This window comes from Schistocerca nitens, chromosome 4 (assembly GCF_023898315.1).
Source record: "Schistocerca nitens isolate TAMUIC-IGC-003100 chromosome 4, iqSchNite1.1, whole genome shotgun sequence".
Lineage (NCBI taxonomy): Eukaryota > Metazoa > Arthropoda > Insecta > Orthoptera > Acrididae > Schistocerca > Schistocerca nitens.
In genome coordinates, this window is record NC_064617.1 from 276,439,959 (window position 1) to 276,462,871 (window position 22,913).

The 22,913-nt window shown below is 38.4% G+C and overlaps 1 protein-coding gene across 1 annotated transcript in view; it reads right to left on the reverse strand.

The window, feature by feature from the left end:
- Nucleotides 1-446: 446 nt before the first annotated feature.
- Nucleotides 447-22,913, reverse strand: part of LOC126252829 (pre-rRNA 2'-O-ribose RNA methyltransferase FTSJ3) — a 112,752-nt gene continuing 90,285 nt past the window's right edge. The window contains exons 12-13 of the mRNA XM_049953773.1: nt 17,295-17,482; nt 447-1,368 (exon numbers count right to left, since the gene is read on the reverse strand). Coding sequence (XP_049809730.1) covers nt 1,107-1,368; nt 17,295-17,482 — 450 coding nt within the window. The 3' untranslated portion in view covers nt 447-1,106. The remainder of the gene's footprint in view (nt 1,369-17,294; nt 17,483-22,913) is intronic.

The window sequence follows — 22,913 nt, forward strand, 5'->3', positions numbered from 1 at the left end:
AGTTTGTCAATCAGCACTTGATTGGATGATATTGTTGTCACGTATTTGAACAACAAAGGGACAACAGTTGAAGTAACTTCACACGTAGTATTGCAAAGAAGTAGCCTAAAAACAGAAATGTTGTGAGGGGCCAAATTGTCCCTGCTGTCCTTCTAGGTAGTAAGTTAGATATTTCACAACCTAAAATAGGACTCTCCGAAAAACGGTGGTTAATATTTCATATAATTGGTGAAACGTCACAAAATATCAAGTCAGTTCAGTTTACAGTTTGCCCAGAAAAGAAGCGAAAAGTTCGAAAAGGGACCAATTTGGCCCCTCGGTCCTTCTAGTGTTAAAACTTTAATCCCAACTATTAATTATTTCTCCGTTCTGTATGTTACATACTTCAGCAGAAACACCAGGTATGGGGCCTAGTAACCAACATTTTTACAATAAAACAATTTAAAAAAAAAACTTGAGGAAAATTTTTATTGACTTCTGAAGAATTTTACTGATAAATAAGGGAACTAGGAAATATAAAACCTGAGAAGAATTTAAATTTTTACAGAACAACAATAATACATTATCACTAGACAGTGTTAACAAAAAAAGAAATACTTTTAAAAACTTAGACCATACATCAAGCTTTTGTCATTTAGATCCAACTGAATCTTTCTTATATGAATGAAACAGATGTGTCAATAACATTATCAACAATTAAGACAGCTACAAGTCAGTATATTGCTATCATAGCTAAGAACTCACACAGTTGCAAATAATTTACTTTGCAAGTATTTCTGTCCAAAGCGTTGTTTGTTAGAAACAAACTGTAAACTGTACAAAATTTCGTTCACAAATGCAGGCTCTGTTATACATGAACATCTAAAGACAATAAACATTGGTAAATAATGTATCACTGTTATATAACAACAATAAACTGTAAGATCTGCAGTGAATGTCACAACTACACAACACAGAGATGGAATTCAAAGTCAACCAATGACAAAGTTCTGATTGGAAAATTGACATGTGTTGAAACTGATGAGGTCTGCATTACACAATTTATGATCTCTGCATATTTACAATGTATATTTACACAATGTACATATGAACAATTTTTTAAAAAATTATTTTGTTTTTGCAACATTTTTCTTGCCTGTAGATTTCATATTCTTCCTTTGATTACCACCAGCCAAGTTTCTTTTATTTTTTCGTCCTTTCCCTTTCGATGCCTTAGCCCTACGATTATCCTTTTTCATTCTTGGATCCACTACCTTGTAATGGCCTTTAACTCCTGGTGGTCTCCTAAACCTTTTTCCTGCTGTGTGTTTCTTTGCAACAACATATGTTACTTCTTTCTTGGTTTTGCCCTTCGCCTTCTTGTACAGCCTAAAATATAATAAAAATACATTACATTTACAGCAATTAGGAACTGAATATTTCAAATGGTAACAAGTGTGCTGCAGTGATAGTGTACTTCAAATATTATTTCAACCCTTTATTGTCTATACACGAAACTCTCAAATGTTGGCGACAATAGCTTGTACAGTAAAACACTGTTTTTATCTTCCTGCATTTTACATTCATTTTTGTTGGTCCCAATAGAAGTCCTATTCTCTCAACACATTGCTTTCCCATTATTAACAATTCTATGTTACAAAATTTCCCACATTTTAAATTTTCTTTGACATTATCACAAACTTTAACACTGATTTTCATAGAGATTTCTGCAAAAAAAGTGTGTCTTATTCCTGCTCAAGGTCAGCCTTGAAACAAAGCAGGTAATGCAGACTGTATGCAACGTTACTGATCAGGTAATTTATCGTTAGCGCTGTAAGCAAGATTTTCATTGATGGCATGTTGAGGTCACAGCCACCTCTATTATAGGTTCGCAGTCTTTGCAAGGGTGGGGACATATACTGAGACTTTGTCTTAATAATAATCATGATTTGACAATAGTGACTCCAGTAGCATCGTTCCATCTGCTCATTACATTGTATTACAACAGCTTTAATTCAATTTCTCAGTCATTTATACAAATAAATACTGATTTTGAAAATGGCCATTTCTATAATTGGCTTTCACAAATCATGATATATGCTAATCAGTTCTAGGTGTGCGGCCTTAGGTTGGTACAATCTGATGTCATACGTAAACATTCCTCATCAAGATCTTCCATAACATGATGACAATTCCGCCCTCTTTCTCACACAGATGTCCCTGAACCAAGAGATCTCCTTGTTGGCAACAAGCTGTAGATTTAGTACCTATCATTCTCTGTTTACGGAGACTGCCAACTTTAGTGTTTTAACCAATATTGTATTAAAAATTTAATTTACCGTAATTTTGTAATGATTGGCAGTAATAAGTCTCAGATTAGAAGACAAATATCTTTTTAATGTGGTTTCACAAGACTTTTGCTTCCATGTTTTATTCACACCACTGGACATGATCGGAATGAAGAGAGAAACCTGCGCATGCGTTTGCGTACGTCAGCACATACCACTGTTTTTGTGATTATCACAAAGGCAGTGGCTGAGCGTTGATACGCACAAATGTATGTATGGGTTTCCCTTTTCATTCTGATCATGTACAAAGGTGTGTATAAAACACGGGAGCAAAAGTCGTTTCTAAAACCACATCAAGAAGATATTCATGTTCTAATGGAGACTTATTACTGCTAATTATTATAAAATTTTGATAAATAAAACTTTTAACAGAATATTGGTTAAAACACTACACTTGGCAGTCTTCGTAAACAGAGAACAATACGCATGAAATCTACAGCTTGTTGCCAACAGTGAGATCATTCGGCTCAGGGACATCCTGGGTGAGAAAGAAGGTAGAAATAGTAGTCATGTTATGGAGGAACTTGAGGAGCAATTTCTACATCTGATGTGAGGTCGTACCACCTTAAGACTGCCTGCCTCATACAGATTCGTACACAGAAATAACAACGATTTGTGAAAGCCCATTATAGAGACAACCTTATTTAAAAGCTGTGTTTATTTGTATAAATGATTGTGAAATTAAATTGAAGCTGTTGTAACACAATGCAATGAGTAGACTGAAGATTGCTACTAGAGTCATCACTGTCAGATCATTTAAGCTGCTGCAGTTCAACAGGAGATGTTCTAAATCGTGCCAACATGTCATGAAAAGAAATAGGCAAGAAGTCTTCTCGTTGCTAAAAAATAAAAATAATGACTGGCCATTTAATGAAGAATTCTGAAACAATTATGCCAAAAGATTAAACTTCACTAACAGTAGTTGGTAAAATTTAACATTCTACCTTTCCATATAGTGACTGCTTCTTTGAATGCAACAAGGGAGTTGTGAAACAATGATCCTAAAAATCTAATTTTCTTTTTTATAAATGATAAGATGCACAAATTTTAAAAGGTTGTCATAAAATGTGCCTAAAGATGAAGCCTTTTGTTTTAATCGTTAATTTCAAGAGACAAACTGGTGACTGAGGAGCTTTTTGACTGGAGAGTATGCTTTTGCAGAAACTTCAACAGTTTTCTTTCCAAAATGGTCTTTGCTTGTTTTCTCATTTTGGCACTATTTATCCTTTCAACAAATGACTGTTTCGAAAAAATGGACAACTATACCTTTCCATGCGAGCTATGACTTCCCTTAATTATGATCGTTTCTCCCTATGGAGGTCAGGGTCAACAAAATATCTTCACTTCCCTGAGGAGAAAGTTTGTGGTTGAAATTTGGTGAGAAAATCTCACCACAACGACAAATGCCTTTGTTTTAATGATATCCACCCGCAAATCCTGTACCATGTCTGTGACACTCTTGCCTCTCTTTCTCGGTAATACAAAACATGCTGCCCTTTGAATTTCTCAATGTACTCCATTAATTCCATCTGGTAAGGATCCCACACCACACAGCAGTACTCCATGTGAGGGTGGACAAGTGTAGTGTAGGCAGTTTCTTTAGTAGATCTGTTACATCTTCCAAGTGTTCTGCCAATAAAACGTAGTCTTTGGTTTGCCTTCCCCACAACATTTTGTGTGTTCTTTACAATTTAAGTTGTTTGTAATTGTAATTTCTAGGTAATTAGTCGAATTTATGGGCTTTAGTTTTGATTGATTTATTGTGTAACCAAATTTTAATGGATTCTATTTTTGCACTCATGGGGATGATCTCACACTTCTCTTTCCTTAAGGTAAACTGCCAATTTTTGCACCATAACTGATATCCTTTCTAAATCGTTTTGCAATTTGTTTTGATCTTCTGATGACTTTACTACATGATAAACAACATCATCTGCAAACAACCTCAGATGACTGCTCAGATTGTCCCCTAAATCATTTATATAGATAAGAAACAACAAGACAGCCTGTAACATTACCTTGTGGAATTCCAGAAATCACTTCTGTTTTACTCAATGACTTTCCATCAATTACTATGAACTGACCTCTCTGACAGGAAATCACAAACCCAGTTGCATAACTGAGACAAATTCCATAAGCACACAATTTGCTTATGGTGTCAAACCCAGTTGCATAACTGAGACAAATTCCATAAGCACACAATTTGCTTATGGTGTCAAAAGACTTGTGTTTCACGTTAACAATGTTTTCTACATCCATGTTGAGTAGACCATTCTCTTTGATGTAATCCATAATGTTTGAGCATAATACATGTTTCAATATTCTGATGATATCAATATTAATGACGTTGTTGTTGTTGTTGTTGTTCTTGTTGTTGTCTTCTGTCCCGAGACTGGTTTGATACAGCTCTCCACACTACTCTATGCTGTGCAAGCCTCTTCATCTCCGAATAATTACTGCAACCTACATCCTTCTGAATCTGTTTAGTGTATGCATGCCTTGGTGTCCCTCTACGACTTTTGCCCTCCATGCTACCCTCCATTACTAAATTGGTGATCCCTTGGTGCCTCAGAATGTGTCCTACCAACCAACCCCTTCTTCTAGTCAAGTTGTGCCACAAATTCCTCTTCTCCCCAATTCTATTCAGTATCTCCTCATTAGTTACGTGATCTGCCCAACTAATCTCCAGCATTCTTCTGTATCACCACTTCTATTCTCTTCTTGTCTACGCTGTTTATCATCTATATTTCACTTTGATACATGGCTACACTCCACACAAATACTTCAAGAAAAGACTGCTGGACACTTAAATGTATACTCGATGTTAACATACGTCTCTTCTTCAGAAATGCTTTCCTTGCCATAACAAGTCTACATTTTATATCCTCTCTGCTTCGGTCATCATCAGTTATTTTGCTCCCCAAATAGCAAAACTCATCTACTATTTTAAGTGTCTCATTTCCTAATCTAATTCCCTTAGAATCACCTGATTTATTTTGACGACATTCCATTAGCCTCATTTTGCTTTTGTTGATGTTCATCTTATATCCTCCTTTCAAGACACTGTCCATTCTGTTCAGCTGCTCTTCCAGGTCCTTTGCTGTCTCTGACAGAATTACAATGTCGTAAGCAGACCTAAAAGTTTTTATTTCTTCTCCACGGATTTTATTCCTAATCCACATTTTTCTTTGGTTTCCTTTACCGCTTTTTCAATATACAGATTGAATAACTTCAGGGATAGGCTACAACCCTGTCTCACTCCGAACCACTGCTTCCCTTTCATGCCCCTTGACTCTTGTAACTACCATCTGGTTTCTATACAAATTGTAACGAGCCTTTCGCTCCCTGTATTTTACACCTGCCACCTTCAGAATTTGAAAGAGAGTGTTCCAGTCAACATTTTAAAAAGCTTTTTCTAAATTTACAAATGCTAGAAATGTAGGTTTGCTTTTCCTTGACCTATCTTTTAAGATAATTTGTTGGGTCATTAGTGCCTCACGTGTTGTGATATTGCTACAGAATCCACACTGATCTTCCCCGAGGTTGGCTTCTACCAGATTTCCATTCGTTTGTAAAAAATTCATGTTAGTATTTTGTATCCATGACTTATTCAATTGATATGATATTCATCTGTAATTTAGTAGCTTACACCTATTGCGTTTCTTGAATACTGCTGTGACCTGTGCTCTTTTCTTGAGGAAGTGGTTGTATGTGATTGTTAAGTATGGAGCTATTGCATCAGCATGATCTGAAAGGAAGCTAATTGGTATACAATCTGGACTGGAAGACTTGATTTTACTAAGTGACTTAAGCTGCTTCACTACTCCTAGGACATCTACTTCTAAGTTACTTAGGTCGGTAGCTGTACTTTATTCGAATTCTGGAATATTTACTTTGTCTTCTTTGGTGAAGGAATTTTGGAAGGCTGTGTTCAGCAACTCTGCTTTAGCAACACTGTCACTGATGGTATTTTCATTCATATTGCACAGAGAAAGTATTGATTGTGTCTTGCTGCTAGCATACTTTACATGTGACCAGAATCTCTTGATTTTCTGGCAGGCTTTGAGACAAAGTTTTGATGTGCAAACTATTACAAGCATCTCACATTGAAGTCCGCACTAAATTTCAAGCTTCTGTAAAAGATCGTCAATCTTGGTTTATTTAAATTTGGCGTGCTTTTTTCATCATTTCTGCAACAGTGTTCTGATCTATTCTGTGTACCAGGGTGGATCAGCTCAATCATTTGCTAATTTATTTGGTAAAAATGTCTCTGTGCTGTCAATAGTATTTCTTTGAATTCAAGCCACATCTGGTCTACACATACTGTTAATTCAGAAGGAATGGAGATTGTCTCTTGGGGAGGCATCAAGCAAAATTTTATCTGCCTTTTTGAATAGATACATTTTTCATTTATTATTGGTGGATTTGAGGGTTACGGTACTCAGTCTCATTATGACAACCCTGTTTTCACTAGTCCCTGTATCCATTTTGATGCTTGTTATTAGCTCAGGATTAGTTTTTGCTAAGAGGTCAAGTGTATTTGCAAAAATGGTTCAAAAGGCTCTGAGCACTATGGGACTCAACTGCTGTGGTTATCAGTCCCCTAGAACTTAGAACTACTTAAACCTAACTAACCTAAGGACATCACACACATCCATACCCGAGGCAGGATTCGAACCTGCGACCGTAGCAGTCGCACGGTTCCGGACTGCGCGCCTAGAACCGCGAGACCAGCGCGGCCGGCAGTGTATTTGCAGAATCATTTACTATTCGAGTGGGCTCATGAGCTAATAGCCCGAAATAATTTTCAGAGAATGTGTTTAGCACAACTGTGGATGATGTTTTATGTGTACCTCCATATTTAAACATGTATTTTCACAAATATATTGAGAGTAAATTGAAAAAATGGTTCAAATGGCTCTGAGCACTATGGGACTCAACTGCTGTGGTCATTAGTCCCCTAGAACTTAGAACTACTTAAACCTAACTAACCTAAGGACATCACACACATCCATGTCCGAGGCAGGATTCGAACCTGCGACCGTAGCAGTCGCACGGTTCCGGACTGTGCGCCTAGAACCGCGAGACCACCGCGGCCGGCAGTAAATTGAAATCACCACCAACTATAATTGTATGAGTCAGGTAAGTGTTTGAAATTAGACTGAAGTTTTCTTTGAACGCTTTCAGCAATTGTTCATCTGAGTTGGGAGATCAGTATAAGGATCCAGTTATTATTTCATTCTGGTTGCCAAGAATAACCAACCAAATGAGGTGGTGCACTGGTTAGCACATGGGACTTACATTTAGGAGGATGATGATTCAAACTTGCGTATGGCCATCCTGATTTAGGTTTCTGTGATTTACCTAAATCACTTCAGGCATAAGCTGGAATGGTTCCTTTGAAATGGCAAAAGGGCACGGTCAATTTCCTCACCCATCCCTAATGCGAGCTTGTGCTTCATCGCTAATGACCTCGTTGTCGACAGCACATTAAACGCTAATCTACTCCTCCTCCTAAGAATGACATCTACCCACAGTAACTCACAGGAACTATCTACTTCAATTTCACTATAAGATAAACTACCTCTAACGGAAACAAACACACCACCATCAACTCCATTTAGCCTATCCTTTCTGAACACCATTAGGTCCTTCACAAAAATTTTGGCTGAACTTATCTCTGGCTTTAGCCAGCTGTCAGTGCCAATAATGATGTACGCATCAGAGCTTTCTATTAGTGCTTGGAGCTCTGTTACTTTGTCAACACAGCTACAACAATTTACAACTATTATATCAAGGATTCCTTGATCTACATTCTTCCTGTGTTGACCTGCACTCTTTGAGACTGAAGCCCTTTCTTTGTTCTCCCCGAGGCGCTTTAACCTAAATTACCACCCTGTCCACACCACGTAGTCCCTACTACTCGTGTGCCGATTCCTGCGTGTAATGGACTCCTGAACTATTTAGCGTCTCTCTTGCAGAGTCTACCACTGGAGTTTATTCATCATCTCTGTAATGCTTTCGTGATTACTAAATGGTCCTGTAACAAAGCACGCTGCTCTCTATTGGATCTTCTCTATCTCTTCTATCAACCCTATCTGGAACAGATCCCACACCGGTGAGCAGTATTCAAGCAATTGGTGAACAAGTGTACTGTAACCTACTTCCTTTGTTTTAGGACTGCATTTCCTTAGGATTCTTCCAATGAATCTCAGTCTGGCATCTGCTTTACCAACGATTAATTTTATATGGTCATTCCATTTTACATCACTCCTAATGTCTACTCCCAGATAATTTATGGAATTAACTGTTTCCAGTTGATGACCTGCTATATTGTAGCTAAATGATAAAGGATCTTTTTTTCTATGTATTCGCAGCACAATACACTTGTCTACATTGAGATTCAACTGCCATTCCCTGCACCATGCATCAATTCGTTGCAGATCCTCCTGCATTTCAGTACAATTTTCCATTGTTACAACCTCTCGATATACTACAGCATCGTCCACAAAGAGCCTCAGTAAACTTCCGATGTTATCCACAAAGTCGTTTATATATATTGTGAATAGCAACGATCCTACGACACTCCCCTGCGGCACACCTGAAATCACTCTTACTTAGGAAGACCTCTCTCCATTGAGAATGACATGCTGCATTCTGTTATCTAGGAACTCTTCAATCCAATCACACAATTGGTCTGATAGTCCATACGGTCTTATCTTGTTCATTAAATGACTGTGGGGAACTGCATCAATCGCCTTGGGGAAGTCAAGAAACATGGCATCTACCTGGGAACCTGTGTCTATGGCCCTCTGAGTCTCGTGGACGAATAGCGCGAGCTGAGTTTCACACAATCGTCTTTCTCGAAACTCATGCTGATTCCTACAGAGTAGATTTCTAGACTCCAGAAAAATCATTATACTCGAACATAATACGTGTTCCAAAATTCTACAACTGATTGACGTTAGAGATACAGATCTATAGTTCTGCACATTTGTTCGACATCCCTTCTTGAAAATGGGGATGACCTGTACCCTTTTCCAATCTTTTGGAACGCTATGCTCTTCTAGAGACCAACGATACACTGCTGCAAGAAGGGGCGCAAGTTCCTTCGCGTACTCTGTGTAAAATCAAATTGGTATCCCATCAGGTCCAGCAGCCTTTACTCTTTTGAGCGATATAATTGTTTTTCTATCCCTCTGTCATCTATTTCGATATCTACCATTTTGTCATAGGTGCAACAATCTAGAAAAGGAACTACAGTGTAGTCTTCCTCTGTGAAACAGCTTTGGGAAAAGACATTTAGTATTTCGGACTTTAGTCTGTCATCCTCTGTTTCAGTACCATTTTGGTCACAGAGTGTCTGGACATTTTGTTTTGATCCACCTACCACTTTGACATAAGACCAAAATTTCTTAGGATTTTCTGCCAAGTCAGTACATAGAACTTTACTTTCGAATTCGTTGAAAGCCTCTCGCATAGCCCTGCTAACACTACATTTCGCTTTGTGTAATTTTTGTTTGTCTGCAAGGCTTTGGCTATGTTTATGTTTGCTGTGAAGTTCCCTCTCCTTCCATAGCAGTTTTCTAACTCGGTTGTTGTACCACGGTGCCTCTTTTCCATCTCTTACGATCTTGCTTGGCACTTACTCATCTAATGCATATTGTACAATGGTTTTGAACTTTTTGTCCACTGATCCTCAACACTTTCTGTACTTGAGATAAAACTTTTGTGTTGAGCCGTCAAGTACTCTGAAATCTGCTTTTTGTCACTTTAGCTAAACAGAAAAGTCTTCCTACCTTTTTTAATATTTCTATTTATGGCTGGAATCACCGATGCTGTAACCGCTTTATGATCGCTGATTTCCTGTTATGCGTTAACTGTTTCAAATAGTTTATGCTAAATTGCTGCTGGAAATTGCATTGCACTGTTGCTTGTGGGTTTGCTTCAGACAAAATGTGCTCGTTACATAAACTGTTTATACTGTCTCGAGTAAACTGTGCCTCATCAGTGAATAAAATGTATTTGCGTAACTGCCAATTAATATTTAAGCAGTTGCACAACTCCAAGTGAAGGGCAAGATCTCCCAGATGTAAATGATGCGCTATTGTTTATGGTAAGGATAGATATTATAGTACTTCAGTGTACACCCTACCTCAGATTGTGTAATGCCTAACAGTTGAGAGATATATTGTGTACTGGTACGTGGGTTACGTTGAACAGCATCCGTAATATCGTTATCATCGTATTCACGTATCCAGCACTCGTACTGATTATGAACGCTAGGTAGAGAACCTGTGTCCTGTAACATTTGAAATACTCCACTCATGGTTTGTGAAGTCGGAATCTTCCGAGTTGGATAATGTTCGTGATATTCGTTAACTGCAGCCATCGCACTACCATCACATTTGCCATATATAAACACCAAATTGGCGTATTATTCCTCTGTCGTGAATTTGAAAGGCATCCCTATTTCATAAATAACCAACAAAACAACAACAGTTACCATGTGGTTTCACTTAAATACACTGTTGTTATTATATTCTTTCACTGAACAATAAAAAAAACTTACTTGTCTCAAGGTTAGGAAACGACTGAAACAACTCACTAATGGTTGCCAACAATGACATAAATGTTTCTACATTCTTAATGGAAAGTAAACAAATTTACTTGTATAATAATCTTTGCTTCTCTGGATGTTCTGGAAAACCACTGCAGATACACGTCTGCATCTGGGACATGTTTTATTAGATTCGCCAGACCAATAACAACAAAATAAATGGAAATTGTGCTTTACTCTAAAGTCATCCAGTTTTGCGATGGCTTTATGTTAGCGCAGTAACAAAATGTCAGGCAAAATCTTTTATTAGCCATAACTCCGTAACTAACCATTTGCAGACCTACGTTTACATGAACTTTTTTCTTTAGTTTTACTTGTAGAATAACTTATATTCATGAATCAACCTGTACAGACCATTCAACTGCCCACAACTGGCATGGCATCAAGCACAATGATACACGACTTGTGTGTTGCGTTTGAGCACTTTTTATTATGCCAACATGTTCTTACATATATTATTTTTCCAAACTGGGCTTTACCTGATGGTGTGCAACATCAGCAATCAAAAATTGGTTTCATTTTTATTTTTATATGTACAAAGGAAAGCTATTTCTATCTCCAGTAAAACAGTTCATCTCTATTAAAATTTGTCACAAAAAATACACTTATCAGCTAATTTTGCAGACTCATTTTTAAAGACATAATTGGCACCTATATTTGCACTTATCGCAAACGCAATTTTTTCAGGTCCCAAGTCATTGGAGATGGATTGCAACTCAAATTGGCTGAGGATAAGAAAGGAAATTAGCTTTCAAAAGGAATCATTCCAGCATTTGCTTTGTATGATTAAAAGAAACCACTGAAAATCCAAATCATGATGGACAAATGGGCACCACATAGCTCCCGCACATTGTCCACTCCTGCAGTTCCTGTGGCCTGAATCTCTACTAGTCCCTTACCCACTCCCTTACACTTACCTAAAATTTTTACATTTCCACACCACTCGTCCCATATACATACCCTATATTACCGAGCAAAGTGAACTGCTGACACTCCAGAAACAGGGAGGGAAGGGAGTAAAACTATACATTCTAGTATTCTTACAAGTGAAGTTTTGTAATACGTACCCATCTTTATGCCAATACCCTGCATATTACAGCAATCAAACGTAGACCAGCACTTTTATTTGAGAATACTGCTCGGACACTATAACTCTGTGAGTATTTATGCACAGTGTAATATGTATGAATCCATGTATCATCTAAATAAAAAAACTGCCAACTTTAATTCTTACAAACCATTTTTAGTAAAAATGTGATGTAGTTGTCTTTTTTGAAAGTATGTCATCTCACTCGGGAATCATAGAATGGACTGATTGGTGAACTCGTTTAAAGTGCAAGCTACCTCATGCTAAAGCCATTCACCTTGATGCGTCTTCATACACAAGCTATCATCATTGGAAAGGTGACAAGATGAATTTATGTACCAACAATTACAATGGAATTCATTTTTGTAATGGTGAAATAGCTGAGCATGTATGGTGTTAGACTGGTGTGTTTGGGATCTAGGATTTGATACAGGTAAGGTCTGTGTTGAAAGGCATTGGTGTATAAGACTGAAATTAAGTGAAGAGACTGAATGAATTTAGGCTGGACACTGGGCTTATGGCTGCAACATTAACCGTGTGTGTGTGCACTCTAAAAAAACAAAAACTATGTATCATGAGGGAATTATCCGAATGGGACAGACATAGATAAACATGAGACATGAAGTACATGCACAGACAAACAAATTATTACAATTTCAGAAAAATTGGATAGTTTATTCAAGAGAAACATCTTCACAAATTCAGCAAGTCAATAATGCACTGGTTCACCTCTGGGTCCAATGCATGCAGTTATTCAACTTGGCATTGATTGACAGAGTTGTTGGATGTTCTCCTGAGGAATATCATGCCAAATTATGTCCAATTGGTGTGCAAGGTAGGATTTGGCAAGCAGCAAAAAATCTTGCCGTATGTGGGCAGGCATTATCTTGCTGAAATATAAGGCCAGAATGGCTTGCCATGGAAGGCAACAAATGGTGTGCAGAATATTGCGAATGTACTGTTATGCTGTAAGGGTGCCACAAATGACAACCAAAGAGGCTCTGCTATGGAAAGAAATGGGACCACAGACCATCACTCCTGGTTTTCGGGCTGCACGGTAGGTGACAGTCATTTTGGTATCCCATTGCTGTCCAGGGAATCTTCAAACATGCCACTACTGGTCACTGGGGCTGAATTTGAATTGTGACTCATCACTGGCACTGAAGGCAATTCTACTTCAATTGATGAGACTGCAGGCTGAAGACGTGTATTGAGATGCTCCAGATAGCGGCGAGATACTGTCGCCTGCCATACAGCCGGACAACCAGGATTGATGGTCTGGTGTGCCATTTCTTTAGCAGAGCAGAATTCCTTTGGTTGTCATCCACAGTACCCTTACAACACAGTTGTACACTGATGATATTCTACACCCCATTTTGTTGCCCTTCGTGGCAAGCCAACCTGGGATTGCATTTCAGCAACATAGTGCATGCCGGCACACAGAGTGTGTCTACTGGTTGCTGTACCTTACTTTGCCCAGCAAGATCGCCAGCTCTCTCCCCATTCAAGAACGTTTGGAGTAGTATGGGCAGGGCTGTCCAACTACCTCTGAATTTTTATGATCTAACATGCCAACTGGACAGAATTTCGCATGACATCCCTCAGGACGACATCTAAGAACATTCTCAATCAATGACAAGCCAAATAACTGCTTGCATAAGGACCAGAGGTGGACCAATGTGTTACTGTCTTGCTCAATTTGTGAAGCACTTTCTCTTCAATAAATCATCCAATTTTTTCTGAAATTGTAATCATTTGTTTGTCTGTACATGTAGGTCACATCTAGCAATTTCTGTCCCATTTGGATAATTCCTACATGGTGCGTACTTCTTGAGTGTATTTTGTAGCCTACTTAAATTAGTGAAGGCAGTTACATCAGCTGTTTAACAAAAGTAAAAAGTAGGGCAAGGATGAAGAAAAAGAGAGAAGAAAAACAAAATTAACTGTGAACTGGGGTTGAATTCATGCCCCTCAGTGTACTAGCCTGGAACTTCACACTAACCTATAGTAATGTTTCAAAAATTGATGCAATTTTAACAGATGTTCAGTATATTCATCTTATCCATTTTCTAAGAATTATACCTCCTGAAACATGGCCCATCAGGGTGAATGATTTAACGGTAAGTCTATTTTCCAATCACCATTTCTGACCCCACACCACCCCTCGTCAGAGTTTCTTAGCAAGCCATGATGTCCAGTCATCCAGTCATGTGTGACATTAGCTGTGAATTACTTGCGAGGAGGGCTTTCGTTGCACTGTCTGTAATGTTGCAGAACTTGCTGCTTAATAACACATCGTCAATGCCACACTCAATGTGTGCACTTTACTGCTTTTTCAATGGGGTAAATACTTCAGTTCCACACTTTTTAACTTCGAGTCCATCCTAATGTAATTTGTACTGTATTGACTTAATCAGCTTTAACTTTTACTTGCATGTTCTGTCAGCTTATCCATCTGCACTGTCACTTCTTGATCCTTGTCATTGTCAATAAATTTAATGTTGTTAACAGTAAGCCACAGTGTATGATCGCACAGACATTTTCCATACACGCTCTCCACACTTGCACTTTTAGGTAATATGTCTCAAGACGGCACAAATCAGTCAGTAGAGCAAAAGAATGTGAAAGGCAAGGGATCCATGTTCGAGTCTCTGTCTGGGATGAGATGGAAATTTTGTTAACCGGTGACTTTCCATTCTGAGAGATGATGCTTACTGGTTAACTTATATGTTTCTTGTTTTCAATGTAATTTTTTTCACATTTATTGACTCATTTCTGTTCCTACAGATATGATTAATTTACGAGTTTATTTGTTACGTAAGATTTTTTTTTTCTTTTTTTGTGAAAATGTTGTAACTATTACGATATGCACAATGCAATAATTCATTGCAAGTTAATTTATTGCTTGCTACATCTAGTTAAGATTAAATTCAATCTGTGTTGTACAGTTGAGAGCTGTCAGCTGACCTGCGAGTTGGAAATGGAAGTATGTTAGTGTTCAAAGTTTATGGAGGCCAGTAAAGTGAAAACATGGAGGAACAGTAATTTCGACTGTGTTGGTGAAAGGAGCATTAAATGAAAAGTATGTTGTTCAACATGAAGTCAATTTTGAGAGAACTGTTGCGTGTTTTAAATTGTTATTTCAGCACATAAGGATGGTGCTGTAGAGCTGTTTGATGTACATTACACGGAGCCTTTGGTTATTTATTGTACACAAGGATGGTGGATATATTTAATGAAGCCAGAGAAGAGGATTCAGAATGAAAAGGTGGACAGAGGTGTTTTCCTGGTGAAGATTTGCAGGCAAAAGAGAAGAACAGAAGATACGCACATGAATTTTAATGGTGGATAGCATCTACATGAACTTAATCAAGAATGTACCAAAGACGAACAAGTGGGAGAAGTGTGAACATCAAAAGTGTTAACATCAAACAATAGTGATACTGACTGTGAACAGCATATGAACTGTGCCATTAAAATGATGAAACTATTACATAGACATTCAAGTTGTGAAGGTGTAGTATGAAGCTTAAAGTGAGGTGACATCGCTAATGAATGTGCACGTCCTCAAACAGATATAACTGATCCGTTGTATGCTATTTTCTACCTTAAAATAGTGTCTTATTTAAAACTGCACATCAAATCCCATCCAGCAATTGCCTGGAGTCATTTAAAATTTTATTACACATCCAATCTGTGGATGGACTACATTCAAAGAGCAAGATTTTTGGATATAATATTTTTCAACATAATTTGTTGTAAAATGGTTGCGGAGGGTCACCATCTGTAGCAACAACACCTTTCAGTTACTACAATAGGGCAGAGATCATGCAACTTTCTGCCACATCCACTTGTAACCCCAACAAGGTAAGAAGAAACACAGCAGGTAACAAAAGCTAAACAACAAATTCCTCAAAAAATCAGATGCCGTACTGACAAAAACATTGCTGCCAATTATCATCTCTTAGTATTTAAATTATCATATAACTGGATGGATAAAAATCTTTTTATCATGTTGTAGCTGGAGAAAAAACGTATAAAAGTTAAGGAAATATGCAAGCTTAGGAAGACAGTGGCTCCTATTTCTGGCAGAAGGATTAACGGGGTAGAAAGAGGGGTGAAGAAAAAGGACTGATGAGGTTTGGGACATGGGGTGAGTTATGGAAAAGAACTCAGAGTTGGGGAAGACGTACCAGACAATACGTGTAGGAAAGATGTACCTCTGCCAGAAGGAGCCGCTGGCTCCCAAAGCTTTCACATTTCCTTAACTTTTGTCTGTGTTTTTTCTGGCAACCCCTTGTGAGTAGATATTTTATCTATACAATTATACTATATTTTCAGAAATTGATTTTTTTTTGTTGATATATTTAAATTATCAGAATTCAGTTACTTACTCAAAGAGAGATTTCACAGTGGAAAATATTCTAACTTTCTTTAGCCAAAGGTTTTGTCAGATTCAGAGAGAAGAGGAAGCCTTATCAGAGGCAATACTTTCTTTAACTAAAATTATTAAATTCGTACTTATTGGTGAGGAGAATTTCTTAAGCTAGAGTTGTAAACAATACACAAATATTGCTCATCAGATTCCTGGAAAGTGTGGAAAAGTAGTGATGTCTAAATAGTAAATATTAAATGCTTTTGTTGCTTAATGTTGCTATACTGACCAGATCCTATTAAGTCAGAGTAATAAACAAATTCAATTATTGTAAGAATCTTTCATGTAACATTAATAATGGACCAACAGTTTTAATTTCCAGTTTATGTGGACATCTGCTTACTAAGTAACCATATGGTTAAATTTTACTGCAAGTTTAGACAATGTATCTTTCGTGTGTGAGCAAATGAATGAATGAATCTAGTCTACGTAATTCAAAGACACAGGTTATTGGTGAGGCAATGTTTCCAAGTGTAACTGCAAATTAAAGAGAAGGTAGCAGTGGATTTAGCAACGGGTAATGCTTCGGCAGAAGACAGTAGCAAAGATTTAGCATGAGGTAGAGTAGTTAAAGCAGAGGCAGATTAATTAACTAGCGTTTTAGGTACTCACTTTTAATCTGTCAGGAAATTTCACTTTCTCTATTATGGAGTTACTTTAATGAACTGAAGTGCTACACGTTAAAAACATTCACCAAGAGCACCATTTACAATAGTTTTATATGTGTATGCAACTGGCAAAACTGTTGCTGGGTTTGGTGAGTGGAATGGAAGGAGGTGGGGATATGAGTAACTTAACTCATTTAAAAAAGAAAAGAGTACTTACTGCCTGATCTGCTTGGCTTTTTCACGATCAGAAACATCAACATTGTCCATGAGTGCCTCCACCTTCTTCTTTGCTTTTTCAAGCTTCCGCAATGCTCGCTTCTTCTTTCGTGCTTTGGCTTCAATTACTTTCTTTATTGGCCGGACATTGAGATTCTCCATTCTCTTCTTGTATTCATCTACAAGCTCCTGAAAAATGGGAGAACAATACAGCATGAGCCTACATAATATTTACAGGCATTTTGAAACAGAGACGCATTGTATGGATTCTCACAGGATGCATAAATTTATTAAAAATCATACAAGGTAGAAATGCACTACTTTAGTCAAAGTATTGCTTTTTCACACATGTGTGTGATCCTCCTAACATTTTTAATGTGGTTCCATGCCCAAATTTTATGTCCTAATCCAAAGTGCACCTAGAATATAAAAGCAAAACTGTCATTTGTTGGTAAATGATGTGTACTTCAAATATTATTTTATCACATTATAACAGCTGATGGTATTATCTGAACTGAGTAGTGAAAGGAATGTTAGAAGAGCCATGTTGTATTACCACTGAACTGATTAAAGATGGGGTATTAGTTCAACTTAACCAGACTGGCACCCAAGACCTTGGTATTTGCTTAATTTGATTTAGGGAAACAGTTGAATCTGAACCAAACTCTTCTTCAATGACAAAGTCAGTATTTCAACTAATCAGCTGCCTTACTTTGTATTTCCCCCCCATGAACCATAGACCTTGCCATTGGTGGGGAGGCTTGCATGCCTCAACAATACAGATAGCCGTACGATAGGTTCAACCACAACAGAGGGATATCTGTTGAGAGGCCAGACAAATGTGTGGTTCCTGAAGAGGGGCAGCAGCCTTTTCAGTAGTTGCAGGGGCAACAGTCTGATGATTGACTGATCTGGCCTTGTAACACTAACCAAATCGGCCTTGCTGTGCTGGTACTGCGAACGGCTGAAAGCAAGGGGAAACTACAGCTGTAATTTTTCCCGAGGGCATGCAGCTTTACTGTATAGTTAAATGATGATGGCATCCTCTTGGGTAAAATACTCCAGAGGTAAAATAGTCCCCCATTCGGATCTCCGGGCGGGGACTACTCAAGAGGACATTGTTATCAGGAGAAAGAAAACTGGCGTTCTACAGGTCGGAGCATGGAATGTCAGATCACTTAATCGGGCAGGTAGGTAAAAAAATTTAAAAAGGGAAATGAATAGGTTAAAGTTAGATATAGTGGGAATTAGTGAAGTTCGGTGGCAGGATCAACAAGACTACTGGTTTGATGAATACAGGGTTATAAATACAAAATCAAACAGGGGTAATGCAGGAGTAGGTTTAATAATGAATAAAAAAGTAGGAATGTGGGTAAGCTACTACAAACAGCATAGTGAACGCATTATTGTGGCCAAGACAGATACAAAGCAAATGCCTACCACAGTAGTACAAGGTTATATGCCAACTAGCTCCGCAGATGATGAAGAAATTGATGAAATGCATGATGAGATAAAAGAAATTATGCAGATAGTGAAGGTAGACGAAAATTTAATAGTCATGGGTGACTGGAATTCGATAGTAGGAAAAGAAAGAGAAGGAAATGTAGTAGGTGAATATGGAATGGGGTTAAGGAATGAAAGAGGAAGCCACCTGGTAGAATTTTGCACAGAGCATAACTTAATCATAGCTAACGCTTGGTTCAAGAATCATGAAAGAAGGTTGTATACATGGAAGAACCCTGGAGATACTAAAATGTTTCAGATAGATTATAAAATGGTAAGACAGAGATTTAGAAACCAGGTTTTAAATTGTAAGACATTTCCAGGGGCAGATGTGGACTCTGACCACAATCTATTGGTTATGAACTGTAGATTAAAACTGAAGAAACTGCAAAAAGGTGGGAATTTAAGGAGATGGGACCTGGATAAACTGACTAAACCAGAGGTTGTACAGAGTTTCAGGGAGAGCATAAGAGAACAATTGACAGGAATGGGGGAAAGAAATACAGTAGAAGAAGAATGGGTAGCTTTGAGGGATGAAGTAGTGAAGGCAGCAGACAATCAAGTAGGTAAGAAGACAAGGGCTGGTAGAAATCCTTGGGTAACAGAAGAAATATTGAATTTAATTGATGAAAGGAGAAAATATAAAAATGCAGTAAATGAAGCAGGCAAAAAGGAATACAAACGTTTCAAAAATGAGATCGACAGGTAATGCAAAACTGCTAAGCAGGGATGGCTAGAGGACAAATGTAAGGATGCAGAGGCTTATCTCACTAGGGGTAAGATAGATACTGCCTACAGGAAAATTAAAGAGACCCTTGGAGAAAAGAGAACCACTTGTATGAATATCAAGAGCTCAGAAGGAAACCCAGTTCTAAGCAAAGAAGGGAAAGCAGAAAGGTGGAAGGAGTAAATAGAGGGTCTATACAAGGGCGATGTACTTGAGGACAATATTATGGAAATGGAAGAGGATGTAGATGAAGATGAAATCGGAGATACGATACTGCGTGAAGAGTTTGACAGAGAACTGAAAGACCTGAGTCGAAACAACATTCCATTGGAACTACTGACGGCCTTGGGAGAGCCAGTCATGACAAAACTCTACCATCTGGTGAGAAAGATGTATGAGACAGGCGAAATACCCTCCGACTTCAAGAAGAATGTAATACTTCCAATCCCAAAGAAAGCAGGTGTTGACAGATGTGAAAATTATCGAACTATCAATTGCAAAATACTAACACAAATTTTTTACACACAAATGGAAAAAACGGTAGAAGTCGACCTTGGGGAAGATCAGTTTGGATTTCGTAGAAATGTTGGAACACGTGAGGCAATACTGACATTACGCCTTATCGCAGAAGAAAGATTAAGGAAAGGCAAACCTACGTTTCTAGCATTTGTAGACTTAGAGAAAGCTTTTGACAATGTTGACTGGAATACTCTCTTTTAAATTATAAAGGTGGCAGGGGTAAAATACAGGGAGCGAAAGGCTATTTACAATTTGTACAGAAACCAGATGGCAGTTATAGGAGTTGAGGTGTATGAAAGGGAAGCAGTGGTTGGGAAGGGAGTGAGACAGGGTTGTAACCTCTCCCCGATGTTATTCAATCTGTATATTGAGCAAGCAGTAAAGGAAACAAAAGAAAAATTCGGAGTAGGTATTAAAATCCATGGAGAAGAAATAAAAACTTTGAGGTTTGCCGATGACATTGTAATGCTGTCAGAGACAGCAAAGGACTTGGAAGAGCAGCTGAACAGAATGGACAGTGGCCTGCAAGGAGGATATAAGATGAACATCAACAAAAGCAAAACGAGGATAATGGAATGTAGTCGAATTAAATCGGGTGATGCGGAGGGAATTGGATTAGGAAATGAGATGCTTAATGTAGTAAAAGAGTTTTGCTATTTGGGGAGCAAAACAACTCATGATGGTCGAAGTAGAGAGGATATAAAATGTAGAATGGCAATGGCAAGAAAAGCGTTTCTGAAGAAGAGAAATTTGTTAACATCGAGTATAGATTTAAGTGGCTGGAAGTCATTTCTGAAAGTATTTGTATGGAAGTGAAATGTGGACAATAAATAGTTTGGACAAGAAGAGAACAGAAGCTTTCGAAATGTGGTGCTACAGAAGAACGCTTAAGATTAGATGGGTAGATCACATAACTAATGAGGAGGTATTGAATAGAATTAGGGAGAAGAGTAATTTATGGCACACCTTGAGTAGAAGAAGGCATCAGTAGATAGGACATATTCTGAGGCATCAAGGGATCACCAAATTAAAACTGTGTGCCGGACCGAGACTCGAACTCGGGACCTTTGCATTTCGTGGGCAAAGGTAGGAGACGAGGTACTGGCAGAAGTAAAGCTGTGGGGACAGGGCGTGAGTCGTGCTTGGGTAGCTTAGCTGGTAGAGCACTTGCCCACAAAAGGCAAAGGTCCCGGGTTCGAGTCTCAGTCAGGCACACAGTTTTAATCTGCCGGAAAGTTTCATATCAGCGCACACTCCGCTGCAGAGTGAAAATCTCATTCTGGAAGGGATCACCAATTTAGTATTGGAGGGCAGCATGGAGGGTAAAAATCGTAGAGGGAGACCAAGAGATGAATACACTAAACAGATTCAGAAAGATGTACGTTGCACTAGGTACTGGGAGATGAAGAAGCTTGCACAGGATAGAGTAGCATGGAGAGCTGCATCAAACCAGTCTCTGGACTGAAGACCACAACAACAACAACACTTTGTATTTTAACTGGATAAATAGCACCCAGCTCGACATTTGGCTTGACGCCAACAGAAAACTGTGTACTAGTCATACCCATTCTGAAGGACAATTTGGTCCATAGCACATACTAAAAATGATACAAACCAGAATTAAAATGTTTTCAATAACAATGAATTTCAGATATAAAAAACTTGTAATATGCACAGTAATTCTTACTATGCTCTATCTATCTATCTATCTATCTACACACAAAGATATGATTTTCATAGGACTTCAACTGCTGCCGTAGCTTTGGTTTCTGTTGCCAAAGAAGAGCCAAAGAAACTGGTGCACCTGCCTAATATCATGTAGGGTCCCCGCAAGCATGCAGACGTGCCTCAACACAATGTGTCATGGATTCGAATAATGTCTGAAGAAGTGCTGGGGGGAATTGACACAATGAATTCTACAGGGCAGTCCATAAATCTGTAAGAGTACGAGGGGGTGGAGATCTCTCGAACAGCAGCTTGCAAGGCATCCCAGATATGCTCAATAATGTTCATGTCTGCCGAGTTTGGTGGCTAGCAGAAGTGTTTAAACTCAGAAGAGTGTTCCGGGAGCCACTCTGTAGCAATTCTGGATGTGTGGGGTGTTGCACTGTTGTTGTTGTTGTGGTCTTCAGTACTGAGACTGGTTTGATGCAGCTCTCCATGCTACTCTATCCTGGGCAAGTTTCATCATCTCCGAGTACTTACTGCAACCTACATCCTTCTGAATCTGTTTAGTGTATTCATCTCTTGGTCTCCCTCTGCAATTTTTATCCTCCACGCTGCCCTCCAATACTAAATTTGTGATACCTTGATGCCTCAGAACATCCCCTACAACTGGTCCCTTCTTGTCAAGTTGTGTCACAAACTCCTCTTCTCCCCTATTCTACTCAATACCTCCGCATTAGTTATGTGATCTACCCATCTAATCTTCAGCATTCTTCTGTAGCACCACATTTCGAAAGCTTCTATTCTCTTCTTGTCCAAACTATTTATCGTCCATGTTTCACTTCCATACATGGCTACACTCCATACAAATACTTTGAGAAACGACTTCCTGTCACTTAAATCTATACTCGATGTTAACAAATTTCTCTTCTTCAGAAAGGCTTTCCTTGCCATTGCCAGTCTACATTTTATATCCTCTCTACTTCGACCATCATCAGTTATTTTGCTCCCCAAATAGCAAAACCCCTTTACTACTTTAAGTGTCTCATTTCCTAATCTAATTCCCTCAGCATCGCCCGTTTTAATTCGACTACATTCCATGATCCTCGTTATGCTTTTGTTGATGTTCATCTAATATCCTCCTTTCAAGACACTGTCCATTCTGTTCAGCTGCTCTTCCAAGTCCTTTGCTGTCTCTGACAGAAT